This window comes from Oncorhynchus clarkii, chromosome 15 (assembly GCF_045791955.1).
Source record: "Oncorhynchus clarkii lewisi isolate Uvic-CL-2024 chromosome 15, UVic_Ocla_1.0, whole genome shotgun sequence".
In the NCBI taxonomy this organism is placed as follows: Eukaryota; Metazoa; Chordata; class Actinopteri; order Salmoniformes; family Salmonidae; genus Oncorhynchus; species Oncorhynchus clarkii.
Genome location: NC_092161.1, coordinates 17,743,148 through 17,766,157, shown reverse-complemented (window position 1 = coordinate 17,766,157; position 23,010 = coordinate 17,743,148). Strand labels below are relative to the sequence as shown.

General features: G+C 43.6%; 1 protein-coding gene across 1 annotated transcript in view; it reads left to right on the top strand.

The window, feature by feature from the left end:
- LOC139366996 (nebulin-like) overlaps nucleotides 1-18,901 on the top strand; it is a 58,410-nt gene extending 39,509 nt beyond the window's left edge. Inside the window, exons 54-78 of the mRNA XM_071104841.1 lie at nucleotides 5-112; nucleotides 374-484; nucleotides 565-675; nucleotides 1,666-1,776; nucleotides 2,459-2,560; nucleotides 4,820-4,918; nucleotides 5,553-5,666; nucleotides 8,275-8,379; nucleotides 8,509-8,613; nucleotides 8,963-9,070; nucleotides 9,240-9,350; nucleotides 9,564-9,677; nucleotides 9,829-9,939; nucleotides 11,862-11,966; nucleotides 12,068-12,166; nucleotides 12,257-12,361; nucleotides 12,659-12,751; nucleotides 13,339-13,428; nucleotides 13,836-13,940; nucleotides 14,618-14,795; nucleotides 15,063-15,104; nucleotides 15,217-15,309; nucleotides 15,515-15,664; nucleotides 16,319-16,440; nucleotides 16,687-18,901. Of these exons, the coding sequence (XP_070960942.1) occupies nucleotides 5-112; nucleotides 374-484; nucleotides 565-675; nucleotides 1,666-1,776; nucleotides 2,459-2,560; nucleotides 4,820-4,918; nucleotides 5,553-5,666; nucleotides 8,275-8,379; nucleotides 8,509-8,613; nucleotides 8,963-9,070; nucleotides 9,240-9,350; nucleotides 9,564-9,677; nucleotides 9,829-9,939; nucleotides 11,862-11,966; nucleotides 12,068-12,166; nucleotides 12,257-12,361; nucleotides 12,659-12,751; nucleotides 13,339-13,428; nucleotides 13,836-13,940; nucleotides 14,618-14,795; nucleotides 15,063-15,104; nucleotides 15,217-15,309; nucleotides 15,515-15,664; nucleotides 16,319-16,440; nucleotides 16,687-16,863 (2,769 nt within the window). The 3' untranslated portion in view covers nucleotides 16,864-18,901. The remainder of the gene's footprint in view (nucleotides 1-4; nucleotides 113-373; nucleotides 485-564; nucleotides 676-1,665; nucleotides 1,777-2,458; nucleotides 2,561-4,819; nucleotides 4,919-5,552; nucleotides 5,667-8,274; nucleotides 8,380-8,508; nucleotides 8,614-8,962; nucleotides 9,071-9,239; nucleotides 9,351-9,563; nucleotides 9,678-9,828; nucleotides 9,940-11,861; nucleotides 11,967-12,067; nucleotides 12,167-12,256; nucleotides 12,362-12,658; nucleotides 12,752-13,338; nucleotides 13,429-13,835; nucleotides 13,941-14,617; nucleotides 14,796-15,062; nucleotides 15,105-15,216; nucleotides 15,310-15,514; nucleotides 15,665-16,318; nucleotides 16,441-16,686) is intronic.
- Nucleotides 18,902-23,010: the final 4,109 nt, after the last annotated feature.

Sequence of the window (23,010 nt, the reverse complement as noted above, 5' to 3'; positions counted from 1 at the left end):
TCAGCAAAATTACAAAAGTGACACCCAGGAACATTCCAATTGCTTGTACGCACTACTGCCTGAAACCATGGAGACTAAGTTTGCTAAAGAAATGTCTCAAGAGATGTCTCAGGTGCGGCTCACAGCGTTGTTCTACTAACTGTGTGATGAAAAACCAGCAGCTTCAATCACACTCCTGCAGAATGGCTCTATGTTAGTCATAGACTTACCATATCAACTACTGCAGCCAGCATCAAATAGCTCAAATATTCCAGTTGTTGCTTCTATGCTGAGTTTTTTCTCAAGCTGATTGTTTCTAGATGGGTTCTTGGTGGAGTTGAGAGGAAGGATCATCAGAGCCACGAAGAGTTCACAATGTTGTTGTTGTTTTCAGAGGAAATACAAAGAAGCTGGGAAAAAGGAGATGGGCAACTCTCTGTACTCCCTCATGCCCCAGACCAGTGAGATCCAGCATGCCAAAGAGCTCTCCCAGCTCTACAGCCAGGTATACTGGGTGGGTGGGTGCGTTGTTTATAATACATATTGTTAAACAGTATGTGCCATGACGTTCCCTTCTTGTTTCAGAAAAGCTACAAAGAAGAGGGTAGGAAGGACACAGGCCACAGTCTGTACTCACAGATGCCCCAGACCATTGAGACTGCATTTGCTAAAGAAGTGGCAAAGCACCAGAGTGATGTAAGCATGCCAGTATCTGGTCCACAGCTGCAGTCCATGTTTCTGTCTGTTTTTTTGTGTCCAGCTTGATGCTATGTTATACCTGAATATCATCAAGTCTGAGACACCTGCTAAAGGAGGATAGCATAACTATGTGCTGGATCAGTGCTCATACAGAAGTCCAGGTGGAATGCCCTGTAATTTGAGTGGAACACACAGCCCAACCAATCCCTTACCCCTAATACTCTTCAGTGCCAATGGATTGGACAAGGGAGTGGGTATCAAGGTGCCCAACCAGGCGTGACGCTGAGGGGAACAGCTGTGATGTCTACTGTTCTGCAGGCAGACCCACTGACCCAGACACACCCCCTCTGTCTGTCTCAGTCCACTCTCTGTCGGGCTCAGTCTGTCTCTGTCGCTCTCTGTCTGGCTCAGTCTGGCTCTGTCTCTCTGTCTCTCTCTCATTGGCTCAGTCTTTCTCTGTCTCACTCTCTGTCTCAGTCCACTGTCTGTCTCTGTTTCTCTCTGTTTCTCTCTGATTGGCTCAGTCTCTGTCTCTGTCTCTGTCTGGCTCAGTCTCTCTCTGTCCCAGTCTCGGTCTGGCTCAGTCTCTCTCTGTCTCTGTCTGTATCTCTCTCCCTAACACCGATCAGAGGTTTGAGGTGATCAACATATGCTTAGTGTATTATTCAGATTTGTATTTCTACACAACCCACTTGATCTATTCTTCCCATCACTCCATTTCCCAAAGAGCTATAACACTGGCGCCCATCACCTCTCAGTGCCCTGTGACTGGTTCATACCAGAGGTATCATACCTGGATAACGAGCGGTTATTCTTTAGCTGCATATTGTTAACGTTCACCCTCCTGCTAAATGATTAACGCTTAGATGGGAATCTCATGTACTGTGTGTGGGTGGGTGATGTATCCATTCCAGGGTCTCGTGTAATCAGCACGTTGAATAAGTAATGGTTTTCTTGCCCTTCTCTCTGGTCTGTCGTCCTCTCCAGAAACTGTACAAGGAGAAGTACAACGCGGAGAAAGGCCAGTCCACTTACACCACCATGGAGACCTTACCAGAGGTCTCCCACGCTATGGAAGTCAACAAACAGCAGAGCGAAGTAATTACCCACAATGCATTTCCCCTGATACAAACTGTTTTATGTTTATAAATGAAGAAATAGTGAATAAGAGAGACAGGACAGTAAGGAGGAGGGTTTGTTAGAAGGGAGTTGGCCAGATTCGAACCTGGCTTACATGTACTCTAAGGCAGCAGCGGTAACTGTTATACTGCTGTAGGTCACACAAGCTACAATCATGGGAAATGTTCTGGTTTAGGCTAGCTAGTTGTTGTCACTTGTGCTGTATAAAATACATTTGTCTGAAGTTTGAGTCAACATGGATATGAATCCATGGAAAAATTAAGTGCACACAAATGCAGATTTTATCCACATTCTGCATGTTTGGTTGAGGTCAGGGATTTTTGTGTGCCAATATCCCATAATGGATTCTGAGGGCCCTCTGGCCACGTTGCTCATTTGAGAGTTGTCAGTATGCATCAACATCACCCAGGGAAAAGTGGGCCAAAGGATCCGACTGATCGTTCCCATTGATCGTTCTAATATCCATCACTAGGCTTCATCTCTCTGTTACAGAAATATCAACCAGTGAGGAGACATTGCATTTGGACACAGAATGTTACAGTACACAAATGATGATGATTGAATGAATGCCCCTGAAATGCAAAAAATGAATCGCTCTGCAAATAATCCTAACACTTCCTTCCCTCCTCCCTGCCTTCAGGTCAACTACAGGACAGGAAAACAGGAACACCACAATTTCACCACATTGGCGGACAGACCTGATATCCTGAACGCCAAACAGGCCACTGAACTGGCCAGCGACGTGAGTTCATGTCAAATCAAACTTTTTCTGAAGTGCATTTACAGCAAATACAATATAATATATACAGTTTAAGTCGGAAGTTTACATACACTTAGGTTGGAGTTTTTCAACCACTCCACACATTTCTTGTTTAACAAACTATAGTTTTGGCAAGTTGGTTAGGACATCTACTTTGTGCATGACACAGGTAATTTTTCCAACAATTGTTTACAGACAGATTATTTCACTTATAATTCACTGTATCACAATTCCAGTGGGTCAGAAGTTTACATACATTAAGTTCACTGTGCCTTTAAACAGCTTGGAAAATTCCAGAAAAGTCATGGCTTTAGAAGCTTCTGATAGGCTAATTGACACAATTTGAGTCAATTGGAGGTGTACCTGTGGATGTATTTCAAGGCCTACCTTCAAACTCAGTGCCTCTTTGCTTGACATCATGGGAAAATCAAAATAAATCAGCCAAGACCCCAGAACAAAGATTGTAGACCTCCACAAGTCTGGTTCATCCTTGATCCAATTTCCAATCCAATTTCCAAATGCCTGAAGGTACCACGTTCATCTGTACAAACAATAGTACGCAAGTATAAACACCATGGGACCACGCAGATGTCATACCGCTCAGGAAGGAGACGTGTTCTGTCTCCTAGAGATGAACGTACTTTGTGCAAAAAGTACAAATCAATCCCAGAACAACAGCAAAGGACCTTGTGAAGATGCTGGAGGAAGCAGGTATCTATATCCACAGTAAAACGAGTCCTATATTGACATAACCTGAAAGGCCGATCAGCAAGGAAGAAGCCACTGCTCCAAAACTGCCATAAAAAAGCCAGATTATGGTTTGCAACTACACAAGGACGGATATCGTACTTTTTGGAGAAATGTCCTCTGGTCTGATGAAACAAAAATAGACCTGTTTGGCCATAATTTTGGAGGAAAAAGGTGGAGGCTTGCAAGCCGAAGAACACCATCCCAACCCGTGAAGCACGGGGGTGGCAGCATCATGTTGTGGGGGTGCTTTGGTGGACTGGTGCACTTCACAAAATAGATGGCATCATGGGGGAGGAAAATTATGTGGATATATTGAAGCAACATCTCAAGACATCAGTCAGGAAGTTAAAGCTTGGTCGCAAATGAGTCTTCCAAATGGACAATGACCCCAAGCATACTTCCAGATTTGTGGCAAAATGGCTTAAGGACTGCAAGTCATGGTATTGGAGTGGCCATCACAAAGTGCTGACCTGAAGCCTATAGAACATTTGTGGACAAAATTGAAAAAGTGTGTGTGAGCAAGGAGGCCTACACACCTGACTCAGTTACACCAGCTCTGTAAGGAGGAATGGGATAAAATTCACCCAACTTATTGTGGAAGGCTTCCCAAAACGTTTGACCCAAGTTAAACAAATTTAAGGCAATGCTATCAAATACTAATTGAGTGTATGTAAACTTCTGACCCACTGGGAATGTGATGAAAGAAATGCAAGCTGAAATAGATAATTCTCTCTACTATTATTCTGACATTTCACATTCTTAAAAAAAAGTGGTGATCCTAACTGACCTAGACAAGGAATTTTTACTCTGATTAAATGTCAGGAATTGTGAAAAACTGAGTTTAAATGTATTTGGCTAAGGTGTATGTAAACTTCTGACTTCAACTCTATATATATTCTATTTTTTAGTCTTTAGTTTTTTTTAATGAAAAGGTGTTGGACATGGTGTTGATTTACCTCACTCTAGTCCCAAGATGAAACGAGTGTCACACTCTAAATGAACTTTAGATTCAGAACTAGATAGCTGTTAACGATTCATATCTAAGCAAAGTCCGACTACATAATGGTGATAAAAGGACCTTACATCATGTGTTCTGCCATAAACGTTATTGCCACCCTTTATATAGCATATGATAACTGCTTGTGAATAATGTCTGAAACATCTTTATAGTTCTTATAAAGGGTTTATGAAGGCTTTATTAAGCAGTTAATTTACAGTGGGACACACAACTTTGCTTGTGCTGTGTGGGTGAGGCAGTGTGTGTGGGTAGCAGCACTCATCAAATATTCAACACCTCCACTGCTCTACCACCACATCGACAGTCCCAGTCCTGGTCCCTAGCTGGGATCTCTCTCTCATACACACAGTCTGTTTCATTTAGGGAGAAGTCCATGAACATAACACGGAGAGAATACATACTGAATAGCAAAGTTAGCCCTTTCATAGTGTGTCTCTGCTTGCCCTTGTTTCTCTGGTTCCTCTGGTTCACAGGTGTCCTATAGGAGTAAAACTAAGCATGAAATCTACAATGATGTTCTGGGAAGATCTGATATCGAGCATGCCAAAGTGGCCTCCAAACTCGCTAGCCTGGTAAGATAATAAAACATTACATATATATATATATGTGTGTGTGTGTGTGTGTGGTGTGTGTGTGTGTGTACTACTGTTTTACATTTTATAACCAGGTATTGTACCATTGACTGGATAATTAGTTTGTCTCCAACCATAAAGGGAGGGAGCTAAGGAAAGGATACAATGAAAAGAGATGGTTTAAGTGTATTGCGACAAAACCATGCATCTCGATACTGTTCTGACATACCCTTCTGCCACTGTTAATGAGACAAGGGAAGGAGACAATTTTATTGAGACAGGGCCATGTAGTTTTTAGTGTTCTGTCCTTCGGCCACTGTTTAATGAAAGGACATTCATGCCTGGCCTGGTCCCAGACCTGCTGGGTCCCCTGGTTTAGCACCACAGATGTGCTTTGTCATGACTGCTGGGCGGAGAGCTGAATGGGGAGGAGGGGGAGGTGGAATGCTGAGGGGGAGAAAAATGGGAGGATAAGGGGGTAATGGTGTGTGTGCCTCATCACTTCTGCTGTCGCTGTGTGTACTCACATATCTCTGTCTCTCACTCTCCCTCTCACACACACACACACACACACACACACACACACACACACACACACACACACACACACACACACACACATAACACACATCAGGTGCACTACAAGGAGAAGTTTGAGAGGGAGTTCAAGGGTCAGAAGCCCCAGTACAACCCCAGCAACTGTGTGTCCTTCAAACACACACAGGCTGCCCACGCTCTCACCAGCCAGGTGGGTCTCCAACGCGCCCTGTCCGTCCCCACACAAACCCCAGTCACGTGGTGCACTTACAGTTGAAGTTGGAAGTTTACATACAACTTAGCCAAATATATTTTAACTCAGTTTTTCACAATTCCTGACATTTAATCCTGGTAAAAATTCCTTGTATTAGGTCAGTTAGGATCACAACTTTATTTTGAGAATGTGAAATGTCAGAATAATAGAAGAGAGAGTGATTTATTTTAGCTTTTATTTCTTTCATCACATTCCCAGTGGGTCTGAAGTTTACATACACTCAATTAGTATTTGGTAGCATTGCCTTTAAATTGTTTAACTTGGGTCAAACGTTTCCGATAGTCTTCCACAAGCTTCCCACAATAAGTTGGGTGAATTTTGGCCCATTTCTCCTGACAGAGCTGGTGTAACTGAGTCAGGTTTGTAGGCCTCCTTGCTCGCACACGATTTTTCAGTTCTGTCCACAAAGTTTCTATGGGATTGAGGTCAGGGCTTTGTGATGGCCACTCCAATACCTTGACTTTGTTGTCCTTATAAGGCTATGTTGCCACAACTTTGGAAGTATGTTTGGGGTCATTGTCCATTTGGAAGACCCATTTGCGACCAAGCTTTAACTTCCTGACTGATGTCTTGAGATGTTGCTTCAATATATCTACATCATTTTCCTCCCTCATGACGCCATCTATTTTGGGAAGTGCACCAGTCCCTCCAGCAGCAAAGCACCCCCACAACATGATGCTGCCATCCCCGTGCTTCATGGTTGGGATGGTGTTCTTCGGCTTGCAGGCCTCCACCTTTTTCCTCCAAACATAACGATGGTCATTAAGTTCTATTTTTATTTCATCAGACCAGAGGACATTTCTCAAAAAAGTACGATCTTTGTCCCCATGTGCAATTGCAAACCATAGTCTGGCTTTTTATGGCAGTTTTGGAGCTGTGGCTTCTTCCTTGCTGAGCGGCCTTTCAGGTTATGTCGATATAGGACTTGTCTTACTGTGGATATAGATACTTTTGTACCTGTTTCCTCCAGCATCTTCACAAGGTCCTTTTCTGTTGTTCTGGGATTGATTTGCACTTTTTGCACCAAAGTATTTTCATCTCTAGGAGACAGAAGCTCCTTCCTGAGCATTATGACGGTTGCGTGGTCCCATGGTGTTTATACTTGCGTGCTATTGTTTGTACAGATGAACGTGGTACCTTCAGGCATTTGGAAATTGCTCCCAAGGATGAACCAGACTTGTGGAGGTCTACAATTTTTGTTCTGAGGTCTTGGCTGATTTCTTTTGATTTTCCCATGATGTCAAGCAAAGAGGCACTGAGTTTGAAGGTAGGCCTTGAAATACATCCACAGGTACACCTTCAATTGACTCAATTGTTGTCAATTAGCCTATCAGAAGCTTTTAAAGCCATGACATAATTTTCTGGAATTTTCCAAGCTGTTTATAGGCATAGTCAACTTAGTGTATGTAAACTTCTGACCCAATGGAATTGTGATACAGTGAATTATAAGTTAAATAATCTGTCTGTAAACAATTGTTGGAAAAATGACTTGCTTGTGTCATGCACGAAATAGATGTCCTAACCAACTTGCCAAAACTATAGTTTGTTAACAAGAAACTTGTAGAGTGGTTGAAAAACGAGTTTTAATGACTCCAATCTAAGTGTATGTAAACTTCCGACTTCAACTATATACCCATTTCACACTATTGCACCGGCCCAAACTGTGCTGTGCTGACTCTGATTTTCTTCCCACATTGTCCTTTCCAACACAGTTCTGGCCGTTATGGTGGATGCGTAACCTGGGGCATGTTCAGCAGGACGCAACTTTCAGATAGAAATAAGCTATGTAGAACAGTCATGTTTTTCTACATGCCTCTCTGACATGTAGAATAAGGAATCACGCCGGCTCTATTTGTAGCATTTCTATCTGCAACGTTCAACAACGTTTGGCTACTGAATGTGGCAGCTCAGCTGTGCTCGGCTCAGTAGTTGGGTATTACAGTACACTCCTCCAATGTCCCTTCAGAAACAGCCTGTAAATGGAACCTCAATGGGACACCCCCCTCAGCTCCTCTCCAGTCTCCTGGGTTTGTTCCATTGAGGTTCCTATGTTTTATTGCTTTCATCGTGCACTTAGCTAAAATTCAGGCTGCCGTGTTAGCAGTTTCCATGGGAACCTTTTAAAGGCAAATGGAGGGTTTGGTTGAAACTAAAGAGAGTGGGGCCCTTTGGATGAGAAGCTGTAGCCTGCGCTGTGAGGATGAAAGTTCCCATGTCAGACGTCTTAGGATTTGAGAACAGATTTCCTGTGTATTTACCAGGGTTGGTGTTAATGTCATCTCAATTCAGTCAATTCAGGAAGTGAATTGACATTGAAAGCATCCTCACTAAAAACAATGGGCCATTTTTGTTGACTTGAATTAAAACGAGAATAGACCCCAAGCCAGTTGTACCACTCCCGTGGGGATGAGTGAGGTGAATCCTCTGTTGTTTACCTCACAGAATCCTCACATTGCTTCCTCGACCATGCCTTGCACCCCCCTGCATGTGAAGGACAACACTCATTTCAGGAAGGTTTCTATCTGTGTTTGTTTGTTCTCTACAGGTGAAGTATAAGATCAACCAGAACCAGGTGATCGAGGGATCCATGGACCTGCCCAACCTACTACAGCTGAAACACACTCTACACGCCAGCAAGCTGCAGAGCAACGTAAATGTTTCCCTCTCCCTGATACAGATCAGAACGTCTAGTAACCCTCCTAGAGAGCCGCCGAATATGCACTGTGCAGGCTTTTGATCCAGCCCTGCTCTAACAAACACCTGTCCTCTGTCTATTCAGATAGAGTACAAGAAGAAGTACGAGCAGTCTAAGGGACACTACCATATAGCACTGGACACAGCAGAACAGCTCCACCACAGGGAGAATGCGGTACTGCACAGCCAGGTGGGTATAGTAAGAGACTCCTCACGCTGTGGTCTATACTACCATGGGGTTTACTGAAACGCTGAGGGTCAAAACATCTAAATGAGCCTGAGGTGGAACGGCGTGGATCTCCCGGATGTTTTTTAAAAAGATAACTGGCCTGTGTGGCTCTGTTGGATAAGGGTGGCGTTAGCAGCAAGGTTGTAGGTTCCCCTCCTGCAGTGATCACATACACACACAACAAATGTATGCACTCCCTGTACTGTAAGGTACATATTATTATGTACCTTGTACATTATAACTCCCACACACGTTATTGATCGTCGATGATTCTGCCTCTTGTGGTTTAATGGATGTGCTTCCCTAACAGGTGAAATACAAGGAAGAGTATGAGAGAAACAAAGGCAAGTCCCAGATGGAGTTTGTGGACACACAGTCTTACAGAGTGTCCAAGGAGGCTCAGAAAATGCAAAGCGAGGTGGGTGACACACCTGCCTTTACTGTAATGATGTAACATGCTGAAGTGTGTGTGTGTGTGTGTGTGTGTGTGTGTGTGTGTGTGTGTGTGTGTGTGTGTGTGTGTGTGTGTGTGTGTGTGGTAATGACAGAAGGGTGATGGCATGCCTTTTTTCCCCCACTGACATCAGAGAGAGTACAGGAAGGAATATGATGACCACATCCGGGGCAAGGCCCTAGTGGATGTTGACCTGACCCCTGGATACCTGACTGCCCGCCACGCCAGCAACGTCCTGAGTGAGGTATGTGCCAACATATGATATTTTAAAGGGATAGTTCATCTCAAAATCACATGTCTCTATACTTGAAATGTGGTCTTAAGTCTATGGTCTGAGTCCATTTTGCCATCTGCTGAAATGCACCATCTACACATACATTCAGTTAGAATTAAAAAACATTTGCTTGATTGGGAATGTCCATTCTAGTAATGATATTTCTATGGCTGGTGCCTACAGAAGGAGTACAGGAGGGAAGGACTGGAGGTGAAGGGGAGGGGGCTCTCAGGGCTGGGATTGGAGGACACACCAGAACTGATACGGGCTAAAAATGCCAGCCACATCCTCAATGAGGTACAGTTTTGCTTAAAAACTCATCTTTCACTTTCACAGTTTTTTTACTTCTTGGAATTTACACACACACACACTTCACTTTTGTGATGCACAATATCACACCATCATTACATTATGTGAGAATTAAGCAGTGTTGAATCTGTCCCTCTAGAAAGAGTACCGCAAGGACCTGGAGAATGACATCATGGGTAAAGGCATGGAGATCAGTGGTGACGTGTTGGAAATGCAGAGGGCCAAGAAGGCCACAGAGTTAACCAGCCAGGTAGGGCCCAACCCATACCACTAGTTAACCAGCCAGGTAGGGCCCAACCCATACCACTAGTTAACCAGCCAGGTAGGGCCCAACCCATACCACTAGTTAACCAGCCAGGTAGGGCCCAACCCAAACCACTAGTTAACCAGCCAGGTAGGGCCCAACCCAAACCACTAGTTAACCAGCCAGGTAGGGCCCAACCCAAACCAGTAGTTAACCAGCCAGGTAGGGCCCAACCCAAACCACTAGTTAACCAGCCAGGTAGGGCCCAACCCAAACCACTAGTTAACCAGCCAGGTAGGGCCCAACCCAAACCAGTAGTTAACCAGCCAGGTAGGGCCCAACCCAAACCACTAGTTAACCAGCCAGGTAGGGCCCAACCCAAACCACTAGTTAACCAGCCAGGTAGGGCCCAACCCATACCACTAGTTAACCAGCCAGGTAGGGCCCAACCCAAACCACTAGTTAACCAGCCAGGTAGGGCCCAACCCAAACCACTAGTTAACCATCCAGGTAGGGCCCAACCCAAACCACTAGTTAACCAGCCAGGTAGGGCCCAACCCAAACCACTAGTTAACCAGCCAGGTAGGGCCCAACCCAAACCACTAGTTAACCAGCCAGGTAGGGCCCAACCCAAACCACTAGTTAACCAGCCAGGTAGGGCCCAACCCAAACCACTAGTTAACCAGCCAGGTAGGGCCCGACCCATACCGCAAGTTAACCAGCCAGGTAGGGCCCGACCCATACCGCTAGTTAACCAGCCAGGTAGGGCCCGACCCATACCGCTAGTTAACCAGCCAGGTAGGGCCCGACCCATACCGCTAGTTAACCAGCGAGGTAGGGCCCGACCCATACCGCTAGTTAACCAGCCTGGTAGGGCCCAACCCATACCGCTAGTTAACCAGCCTGGTAGGGCCCAACCCATACCGCTAGTTAACCAGCCTGGTAGGGCCCAACCCATACCGCTAGTTAACCAGCCAGGTAGGGCCCAACCCATACCGCTAGTTAACCAGCCAGGTAGGGCCCAACCCATACCACTAGTTAGGCCCAGCTCCATTTCTCTACCTAGCCCCTACAACTTTGGTCTGCATAGGTAAAAGCATTATGGTGGAAGCTCTGCTTAGTCTTAATAGGAGTCTAAGTTGAGCCATAATCATATTGCTTACAACTATCCAAAGCCTTTGGTATATGTAGACCCTAGGAGGCTGGTGGGGTGAGTTATAGGAGGATGGGCTCATTGTAATGGCTGGAATGTTATAAATGGAATGGCATCAAACACATGGAAACCACGTTAATTAATTCCTTTCCAGCCATTACAATGAGCCCACCCTCCTATAACTGCTCCCACCAGCCTCTTCTGAACTAGATAGGAGAGACCAACGGGTTAAAGGCTGAAATGGAACCAGTCACATTTGTCATATTTTAAATTCTCAATATTTCAAATGTGACGCAGCAGTAAAGTATCACATCTGCTTTGTGGCAATTTTTTCCATCTGAGAACACCTGCTCTCTTTTACAGACCTGCCCACAGTAATACTAATCAACTCCACCGTCATTATAATCAGGTAAAATAACAGGCAGCAGATGGACCCGTCCAGCCTCAGGGCTCCATTACATAACCGCAACGCACACAGACAACGTATGGTCTTCCCTCATCACTTATAGATGGGCCTAAGCATCGTCGGTCTGCATCGCTGTCTTATGAAACCACCTCATAAAACATTCATTTTAGAGAATATATTGTGTCTATTTAGTTTCACTCTAAAACAAAACCTTGATCGTGTTCATTGGGGGAAAACAGTAGCAAACGTTATGCAACAGGAAACGAAAACCAGTGTTACTGTCATGATGTTTTTAATATCCTGTTGTTGCTAAGCTAACCTAAGTCGGTTAGTGTACTGTAAGTGTTAGTCTGTGTTTGACTTTTTCAGGCCTCCTACAAGCAGACAGCCCAGCTGAGGGAGAGCTCGTACGGTACGGTGACGGACACACCAGAACTACTGCACGCCGCCTACATGAAAGATGTCTACAGTCAGGTACCTCTCTGTACTGCATGCCACCATGAGTAGCCCTTTATGTTGCACTAATGAATGGGACATGTGCTTTAATGGAGTGTCAATCTCTCGGCTTTATGCAGAAGAAGTACAAGGATGAAGCAGAGAAGCTGAGGGGTTCGTATGGGTTCGACACCCCCGAGATGGAGAGAGTGAAGAACAACCAGAGAAACATCAGCTCAGTGAGGGACACAGTACACACACACACACACACTTTTATAACTTGCAGTATTATCTGTCTACACAGTTGCCCTTTTTCTCTAAACCTCCAGTGTCGGTACGCTTGGGACTCAAAGCTGCACAGAAGCCTGATGTCTTCTGTCACCGACACGCCAGAAATCATCCTCGCCAGAGAGAACACAAAGAAAATCAGTGATGTAAGATGTAATCCTTTGTTCTACACAACCATGTACTGTACATATAGTCCTTGGATCTTATGAACTACAGTATGTTGCTGTAACTTAGATCTGTACCTAGATCTGTTCCTACATCTGAACCTAGATCTGAACCTAGATCTGTATCTAGATCTGAACCTAGCTCTATTATGTACTTGGCTTTCTTATTTTAACAAGGTCTTCAATATTATGATGAGTGTTGATGGGAATTATTTTTATGACCTGAGCAAGTTAACAGTGCCGCTGTAAGATTGTGTGACGGCTCTGTTCCATGTCCAGGTGAAATACAGAGAGGGGGTGGGGAGCGGGACGGCAGTCATGGAAACCCTTGACACGGAGAGGGTCCGCAGGAACCAGGAGAACATCAGCTCTGTGAGAACCTTGTCTGACCTTTGACCTCACAGGAAGGGCTTGTTTTGAAAACTGGTTTCATCTGGTTTTGTTTGGGTTTTCTACAGTTTCATTGCTGCAAACTAAAAATGAAAAACGGCAAACACACTGAACAACCATTTAGTTACTGATACAATGCCTACCATTGAATTTGCTCCTGGCATTACATTTAAACTCCTCCTTGGTTTGTTATTGAACACTATTTTGGTCTGAAACTCTGTCCTGTCCCGCCTGACACAGACAGCCTTTCACACTGGTCCTGGTCCAGTCTAAGTCATTACAGCCATTAGTGGACCCTGCTGAACAATCCCCCATTGAGGGAGCAGAGCAGACGGGAGGGAGGGAGGGACACAGGGTCCCAGCCAGGCAGCCCAGGACCTCTGAAGCCATGGCAACTGAACCGGGACACTATTTTCACCCAGCTGCCAATCACTAATGATACCTAGGAGGCATGGGACGTCATAATAATGTAATATTCTGGTTGCAAACTGGTTTTCTGGTTGTGGAGACAGATAAACTCTGACTTGTGAATGTTGTTTTAATGTTGTGTGAATATCGTGTTACCACAGGTGAAGTATAAAAAGCAGCTGCAGGCCACCAGTGTAGGAGTCACCCCAGAGTTGGAGAGAGTCCGTCAGAACCAGGAGAACATCAGCTCGGCAAGTCACATAGGATGCACCTGAAATGACAACCTATCAGGGGAGGATGACTCATAATAATGACTGAAACGTAGCAAATGGAATGACATCAAACCATTCCACAAATTCCACTCCAGTCATTACCACCAGCCCGTTCTCCCCGATTAAGGTGCCACTGATTCTGGTCAGATGAGCTTTCATATCAGGGGCATCAAACTCATTTTGGCCTGTGGGCCGCATCAGGTCTTCACCGAGGTCCGTGGGGCCACACTTAAAATCGGTCAGTAACCTCCTGTGCAACATGTATGTGGGCTCTGACTGCAAGCAGTGCCCTATGTCGTGGAAATGGCACTACATTTTAGATTCAACAAAACCCAGGTGGGAGTGTGCTGGTGAGGATGACCATGCTTATCTTTTGTGTGTTCCAGGTGAAGTACCAGCGCGGGATGAAAGAGATGAAGGGCCGGTCCTGCAACGAGTTGGACACGCCCGAACTGAGGCGTGTCAGGAAGTCCCAGAACGATATCTCCATGGTAGAGCTCAGGTTACCATGGCGGTTGCATAGACCATGGAGCGAGTTAACACGTGTCAAGCACACTGCGGGTGGGACTGCTGCACTTTTAACCCACAGAGCTAAAGAGTTAACAGCATGGCTGTTACCATTCATGATGGAGCCCTAATGAGCGTGTGTTTGTGAGCGTGTCTGTGAGTGTGTGTTTTACTAATAAAAATATTTTTACATGGTTACTTGTGTGGAGTTTTTTTGCATACTGACCAAAATGCACCCTTTTCTGTCTGACCAAAATGCACACTGTTTGTGTGTGTGTGTGTGTGTGTGTGTGTGTGTGTGTGTGTGTGTGTGTGTGTGTGTGTGTGTGTGTGTGTGTGTGTGTGTGTTGTGTGTGTGTGTGTGTGTGTGTGTGTGTGTGTGTGTGTGTGTGTGTGTGTGTGTGTGTGTGTGTGTGTGTGTGTGTGTGTGTGTGTGTGTGTGTGTGTGTGTGTGTGTGTGTGTGTGTGTGTGTGTGTGTGTGTGTGTATGGGCTTCGGCACATGTGTTTTTGTGCGTTTGACAGAGGATTTGCCTGGTGTGACACGATTTCACAAATGTGTTAATGCACATCAATAATGTTCCTCTCATTAAGCTGCCACATAAAACTCTGACTTGTTATCGTGAAGCTGAAAAGGTGCCCCCCCATATTTGCTTTGCCAGGCGAAATACCACGAGGACTTTGAGCGGACTAGGGGCCGAGGCTGCACCCCAGTGATGGAGGAACAAAGCATGGAGAGAATGCACCACCGGAACAAGCTGATGATGAGCGAGGCAGCCTACAAGGGAGTGCACCCACAGGTGGTGGAGATGGACAGGAGACCTGGAGGCATCATCGTAGGTGAGCAGCACACAAAATGGCAGGCACCACACATCCTCAAAAAGGATTTGACCTTAAAGTCAGGGAAATTAATGAATCTAATCTTTGACGAGTCCGGGGAATTTGTGATGTCCTTTGAACAAGATTTTTCAATTACATTTGCTGTCTAGTGTCTAGCAATTAGGGTTTGTTTAGTGTCAGTGACAACAAGGATCCAAGCCCAGATGTGCCCACGTTACATTTGTGGAAACAGAAAAGATCCATTGTGACAAGTTTCTCACTCTGCAGACGGAAGCTCCACATTGGACTCTACTCACCTGGCCCGAAACTGTATGTGTTTACTCTCTGTAATCTACATGACTTAAACTGTGGATTTCTGTTGTCTTCCTGTCTTTTCTCTGTAAGTCTAAATGACCTTTTCCTGACCTTTCCCCTGTCAAAGACCTTAAGGTGTGGCGGACGGACCCAGGCTCAATCTTTGACTTTGACCCTGTGGAGGATAACATTCAGTCTAAAAGTCTCCACAGACTGTCTGGTACTACAAAACCCTACAACATGCTTTCATCTCCCTCCACACTTTCCTGTATCCTCCTCCTGCTCCACTCATCTCTTGTACATTCTACAATCATTTCCTCCTCCTTACGTTCTCTGTTTATTTTCTTTCCATTGCCTTGCTCTGTTATTTTCCTCACTGTTGTTTTTCCTACTGTCTCTGTCGCCCTCTTGTGGCTGTGCATCAGAGCGTGCGAGCCGCCTCACCCGGCAGCAGTCTCAGCAGTCGGTGCACTCGCAGGCCCAGTCCGTGAGTTCACTGGCCTCTGCCTCTGACCTGTGGGACAAAAGCCTGTCTGTCTGCAGCAGCAGCTCCGCACTGCAGTCCCAGGACAGAGGTAGTCAGAGCTCAGTCAGAAAAATGTAAACATATAGACACTTAGAAATTAGATTTTTGAAATTTTAGGTCATACAGATGCTTGGACTTGTGAGTCAACACACCAATAACAAGCACGTGCGTACACACGTACACACACATACATACATACATACATACACACACATACGGTAGAAGGAGTAGACATCATTCATTCACCCATTGACTTTCAGTGTGACTCCTGATTCCCCTCTTACCTAACTCCTCTCCCAGCACGTGTCTGACCAACAGAATGCCTCCCTCGCCCTTCTCTATACAACCTGTCCAACAGCCTACTGACATGAGGTACACAGGAGTCCCTAATCCAATGCTTGAAAGCCTCCTAGGGTTTTGACGATGGTTGTGATGTTTAACTGTTTTAATTCTAACTCTCTCACAGTTCTCTTCCCTGCCCACAGACGTACTTAACAGTCAGTAACTATTTGATTGATTTCCAGGTCAACTGGGGATGGCATGGTTCCATTTAGATTTCTTTGTGATGTTCTAACAATCACCTAGTATGCGCAGTGCGACTCAAAGGAGATGGTGTTCCTGCTCAAAAAAACAGTTTTGAGCAATAAATGAAAGGTCTCCAAATGTTGTTATCAATGTCTTCCTGTCTGTCTTTGACGACAAGCTCCTGTGCTACCTGGGGCGTACCATCAGAGTGCTCAGCAGCAGCAGCATGGGTATGGCTACATGCACCAGACCAGCATGTCCTCTGTGAGGTCTGTGCAGTCCCCCCCATCTGTCACCATGGTGAGTTCCAATGCAAGCAGTCTATTATTGTCATTTTTTGGAATTCCTACGGGATCTTATTTGTATGCCATGGTCAATTAAATTAGGAAATTATCCAAAATATGTCAGTCAAATATTTGTTGACGATAATAAACAAAAAAATATTCACACAGTCAACTACTTGTGTGCCGTGATATTTATGTTGTACTATTAATGTTGTAGACACAAACCCACATGATTAACATTGTTCCCACTCCTCCCGTTCAGAGAGTGTACCGGGCGCTGTACGACTACTCAGCGCAGGACCACGACGAGGTGTCCTTCCGCGACGGTGACGTCATCGTCAACGCTCAGCCCATCGACGAGGGCTGGATGTACGGCACCGTGCAGAGGACCGGCAAATCAGGCATGCTCCCCGCCAACTACGTGGAGTGCTTCAACTAAGGGATTCATCTCAATAGTCTTCAAGTGGTTTTCTTTCCTCTCCCCTTGTCTCCTCTCCTCCATCTTCAATGATTGAATAGTTGGAAGGGATAAGGTGGATTGGATGCCTACTGGGAAATTGACTTTCACCAGTCCAGTTATTTTCATGTCAGTACAGATGAAGGAGAGGAGATGAGGAAAGGAGGCTACTCTAGATTATTGAGATGCACCCAAGGGCTAGCCTTACCATGGTGTAGGCAGAGTCCATTCCGCAAGTGTCTGTTTTAAGCTTGGTCCTGGAGAGCTGCATCAGTATGATACATTAATTGAATGAGTTGTTCAATTTACCTTGTCTAGACTACAGGCACCAACTATCATAGCCACACTATCCGCTGAAAATTATGTTTAAAGTAATCATGTAATACGTTTTGCTTTTGGTTTCATTTAAGGCATTGGTGGCATGCCCCACGTGATCAGAGTTCATGAAAATTGTTTATATAATTCAATCAAAGAATTGCAACCCTCAAATAGACAACATTAGCAGACAAAAATACATATTCAATGGAATGCAGTCGAAAACATGTTTCACACAATAGAAAGCACATTTGAATTTGTTAGGTAGTGCAGTTTCTTTTCGTTTCACACAGGTAACAGTGTTGTGTTGACTTCATGATTCCAAAAGTGCAGTTTTGCAGCACAACAACAATAATGTTTTCGACTTGTCCTGGAAAGGTGCTTTGCGGGTTTGCTTGAATAGAGCCCAACATAGTCCTCCAGGACCAGGCCGGGGCCTTCTTATACTCCTTTGCATTTCATTTCTATTATTATGTTTCGCTTTTAGACATCCACACTAACTGTGTTTTATGTACAAAGGAGGGAAGGGGAGAGGGAGTTGAGGAGAAATCTATGTTTCAATAAAATCCTGACAGTGATTGCCAGAAAGTTAGCTGTTTAGCTTTTGTTATCTCATTAACACTTCGCTTCGTACTGTTTCTGTCCGATGACATAAGGGTTTGGTTTAAACCAGCTCCACAAGTAAATATAGTTGATACAATCTATAGTCAACAAGTCACACAATCTCACCTCTTTCTGTGAGTTTAGTGGGTTATTTACATGTCATGTACCAGTTAAGCCTCACACAGGCTTTGATTAGATTATGTCCACATAATGTAGAGCTAACTGGCAACATGGTTGTCATATTTCGCTATGTACACAGTTTCAAGTAACACCCAATAACGGTGTAGGAAGTTGGATTGCAATCTTGACATTTCTGAACTATTGTGAACAGTATTGTGATGTATAAGCTTCTATAAAGTATACAATGATCCTATTTTACTCTTCAGGATTGCAGACACTAATGACAGTGCATGTATTGGTGCATGTTATAAATGGTTTATACTGTAATATCTTGAGGGGTGCAAAGATTATTGAATACTAGGCCTTCTGTGGCCATTCAATGACATAGTTTCTGGATACATGGTAGCTGGGGATCTCTTTAACATGTTATTGTAGATTACATGTTATCATGGAATGTGGTAGCTAATAAACAGAAATGGCTAAGTTATAACATGGTAATATTTATTGGCCTTGAAGAGAAAATAATGGGACAGCAAGAAACATCATAGATTTTTTTGTCCAGTGGTTTATTGCTTCGAGTAGTTCCATTTTGAAATGTCTCTGTAAAAGAACATGTTTTACTCAGTTTATACACCATCACTGAGTTTTAGTGAGATGCCACTTTTTCCTGAGTTAACCATTTGTTTTATTTTTTTGTCATTAACTGCAGTGTCACGTGTTAAAAATAAAAACGCTTTGTCAACAATGATTTTGTATTTGGCTAATTCAAACTTTTTTTTTTTGAAATTTGTTACAAAGGATTATACATGGTCAGTGCATAAATGTACAATATTACTGTATTGACAAGACCAACATTTGTCTAAGGTTATTGAGATTGTATGTTGGTAATAGCATGACTTATTAAAAAGCGTATTATATTCGCTAGTACGGCTACACACCCTTTGCACTTCATATTTTGCTGCCTTAAAATGAAATCTATAAAGGGAAAACATTTGATTTTCTTTCCTACCGATCTACACAACCTTCTACACATTTTTAAAGTCAAAGAACAATTATAACATTTTCCAAATGAATGTTTTGATTGTGTATGTCTTCACAGCCCAGAGTTGGAAGCACCTTTGGCAGCCATTAGTTGTAAATAATTTTGAATAAGATTCTACGAACTTTGCACAACTCTTAGTGCAACATACACTGAGTGTACAAAACATTAGCAACATGACATAGACTGACCAGGTGAATCCAGGTGAAAGCTATGATTCCTTATTGATGTCACTTGTTAAATCCACTTCAACCATTGTAGATTAAGTGGAGGAGAAAGAAGGATTTTTAAATTAAGTTTTTAAGATTTTTAAGCCTTGAGACATGAATTGTGTATGTATGTGTGCTATTCAGAGCATGATTGGGCAAGACAAATGATTTAAGTGGATTTGAACGAGGTATGGTAGTAGGTGATAGACACACCGGTTTGAGTGTGTCAAGAACTGCGACGCTGCTGGAATTTTCACGCTCAACAGCTTGGCGTGTGTACCAAGAAAAGTACACCACCCAAAGGACATCCAACTTGACACAATTGTGGGAAGAATTGGAGTCAACGTGGGCCAGCATCCCTGTGAAATGCTTTCGACACCTTGTAGAGTCCTTGCCTCGATAAACTGAGGCTGTTCTGAGGGAAAAAGGGGGTGAAATGCAATATTAGGAAGGTGTTCCTAATGTTTTGTACACTCAGTGTATATCCATTGTTTTTGTCAAAACTGCTCAAGCTCAGTAAATTTGGTTGGGAATCAAAGATGAAAGGGATCTTCCAACTTTGTTTCTGATTTTCAAGCAAATTTAAGTCAGGACTGAAAAGTCATTCTAGTGTATTTGTCCCACTGAAAAATAAAACTATCCCACTCACTGCGCACAGACGTCAATCCAAAATCAAATCCAAATCAAATCAAACTTTGTCACAAGTGTAGATGTAGACCTTACTGTGAAATGCTTACTTACAAGCCCTTAACCAACAGTGCAGTTCAAGAAGAGTTAATAAAATATTGACCTGAATAATAAAAAGTAAAAAACAATAAAAACGAGGCTATATATACTGAATCAGTGTGCAGGGATACAGGTTAGCTGAGGTCATTTGTACATGTAGGTAGGGGTGAAGTGACTATGCATAGATAATAAACAGTGAGTAGCAGCAGTGTATAAAACAAATGTAGGGTTTTCTGGGCTTTCCTCTGACACCGCCTATTATATAGGTCCTGGGTGGCATGAAGCTTGGCCCCAGTGATGTACTTGGTCGTACGCACTACCTTCTGTAGCGCCTTGTGGTCAGATGCCGAGCAGTTGCCATACCGGGCGGTGATGCAACCGGTCAGGATGCTCTCGATGGTGCAGCTGTAGAGCTTTTTGAGGATCTGGGGACCTATGCCAAATCGTTTCATTCTCCTGAGGGGGAAAAGGTTTTATCCTGCCCTCTTCACGACTGTCTTGGTGTATTTGGACCATGATATTTCGTTGGTGATGTGAACACCAAGGAATTTGAAACTCTCGACCCACTCCACTACAGCCCCCGTCGATGTTAATGGGGGCTTGTTCGGCCCGCCTTTTCCTGTAGTACATGATCAGCTCCTTTGTCTTGCTCACATTGAGGGAGAAGTTGTTGTCCTGTCACCACACTGCCAGTTCTCTGACCTCCTCCCTATAGGCTGTTGTCGGTGATCAGGCCTACGACTGTTGTGACATCAGCAAACTTAATAATGGTGTTGGAGTCATGTTTGGCCACGCAGTCGTGGGTAAATAGGGAGTACAGGGGGGGACTAAGTACACACCCCTGACGGACCCCAGTGTTGAGGATCAGAGTGGCAGACGTGTTGCCTACCCTTACCACCTGGGGGCGGCCAGTAAGGAAGTCCAGGATCCAGTTACAGAGGGAGGTATTTAGTCCCAGGGTCCTTAGCTTCGTGATGAGATTTGTGTGCACTATGGTGTTGAACATTGAGCTGTAGTCAATGAACAGCATTCTCACATTTGTGTTCCTTTTGTCCAGGTGGGAAAGGACAGTGTGGAGTGTGATTGAGATTGCGTCATCTGTGGATCTGGGGTGGTATGCGGGGTGGTATGCGAATTGGAGGGGGTCTAGGGTATCCGGGAGGATGCTGTTGATGTGAGCCATGACCAGCCTTTCAAAGCACTTCATGGCTACCGACGTGAGTGCTACGGGGTGGTAATCATTTAGGCAGGTTACCTTCGCTTCCTTGGGCACAGGGACTATGATGGTCTGCTTGAAACATGTAGGTATTACAGACTCAGGCTTGTAATTATTCCACAAAATAGCTTTATGTGGGGAAGAATTGTGCAGGAAACATATTTTCTAGGCCATTAAAGCTTGTTGGTGAAACCTAGCCAATTTAGTGGGTAATCTTTCAGGATATAATTACATTTCAGTAAAAATTGAAGACCTCCCAATGTATTAAACACATTGTTTGGAATGAAATACCAAATCAATTGATTCAGTATTGACTAAACATCTTTTCAACCAATTGATCTTGAAAGTGTTATTCATGTCAACAAAATCCAACACTTCCAGACCTCCTTCAGTTATTTTATTAGAGAGGACTGACTTATTTAGTTTGTGAGACTTGTTTTTCCAGATGAAGTCAAGGTAGAGGGATTTACAAATAAAGATAATGAGGGGTACACAGAGCGAGACAGTCTCTCTGCCTTGGACAGAAGCACTCTCCCAAATATAGAAAGATCCCTTTGTAGCCAATGATGAAATATATTCTTGGTTTTCTTAATTTTCGGAGAGAAATTCCTATGTTGTCTGACTAAGTGTTTTTTTGACAGATGTATTTCTAAATATTCAACACAGTCTTTTACAGGAATACTTTATATTTCTTTGTCATCAGAGACATAAGATTTCACATTTAGAATCCTTCAGTTTTAGTCCTGAGGCAATAGAGAATGCAGTGATCGCATTAAGGGCATGGGCGACCTGGTCTTTGTCTCTTAAAAAAAGAGTAGTATCATCAGCCAGTTGGGAAATTGGTATTTCTTTGTTAAAATTGGTTACGCCATGCAGATTTGCATTATTCAGAATATCAAGAGATAGAAGTTCCACAGCCAAAATGAATAAAATGCCGAAATTGGGCATTACTGTCGTACACTTCTGTTGATACTGAATCTTTTGGATGTATTAAGGTTTCGTAACACAGAACTATTTACATCTTTGTAAAACATGCAAATGACTTTGATAAAATGTTCACCGAAACCAAAAAGTTTAAGAGACCGAAAGATAAATTAATGTTCAATTGTGTCAAAGGCTTTACAGAAGTCCAAAAATAAGACAACCGCATCAATTGCATCTGAATAATGTAGAAGGTCCAAGACTAAACGAATGTTCGAGCTTATGTGGCAGCCCTTCATAAATCCTGTTTGAGTCTCATTTATAATATATATTCCTTTCTTTAATATTTTGGCATAAACCAGAGCAATCAATTTGTAATCAATATTTAATCAAGGAATTGGTCTACAATTGTCAATGACAGAAGGGTCTTTATTAGGTTTCTGAATCAGTGAAATAAGGACCTGTTTCATAGTGGAGACCATTTCACCCTTTTCAATGTAATCTTGAAACATATTAAAAATAGGGTATTCTAGTAACCCCCAAAACTGTCTATAGAATTCAACTGACATGCCATCAGGGCCAGGTGATTTCCCATTTGTCATTGAATTCAGAGTCTCTCTAATTTCTTCAATAGACACAAGTGAATCGCAAACTGAGTGGAAATCATCCTCAATTACAGGGACATAATGTGTCTTTCACAACCATCTTCCAAATGTAGCTTTCACAACCATCTTCCTGAAATTGTGAGTTGTAAAGTTTTTCATAAATGGAATTGACAAATGTTGATATTGTAATGGAATCTTTGCATAACACATCATTCATTTTGAGTACAGTTATAGATTTTCTTTTGTAGTTTCTCTTTCAAGTGAAAAAAAAATAATGAGCGTTTCCTCCTCTTCAATCCATTTTGCTCTTGATCTTTGCCAAGTCTGTGTAAAGCTGTTCTAATTCTAGTAAAGATTTAAATACACTCCTCTTCT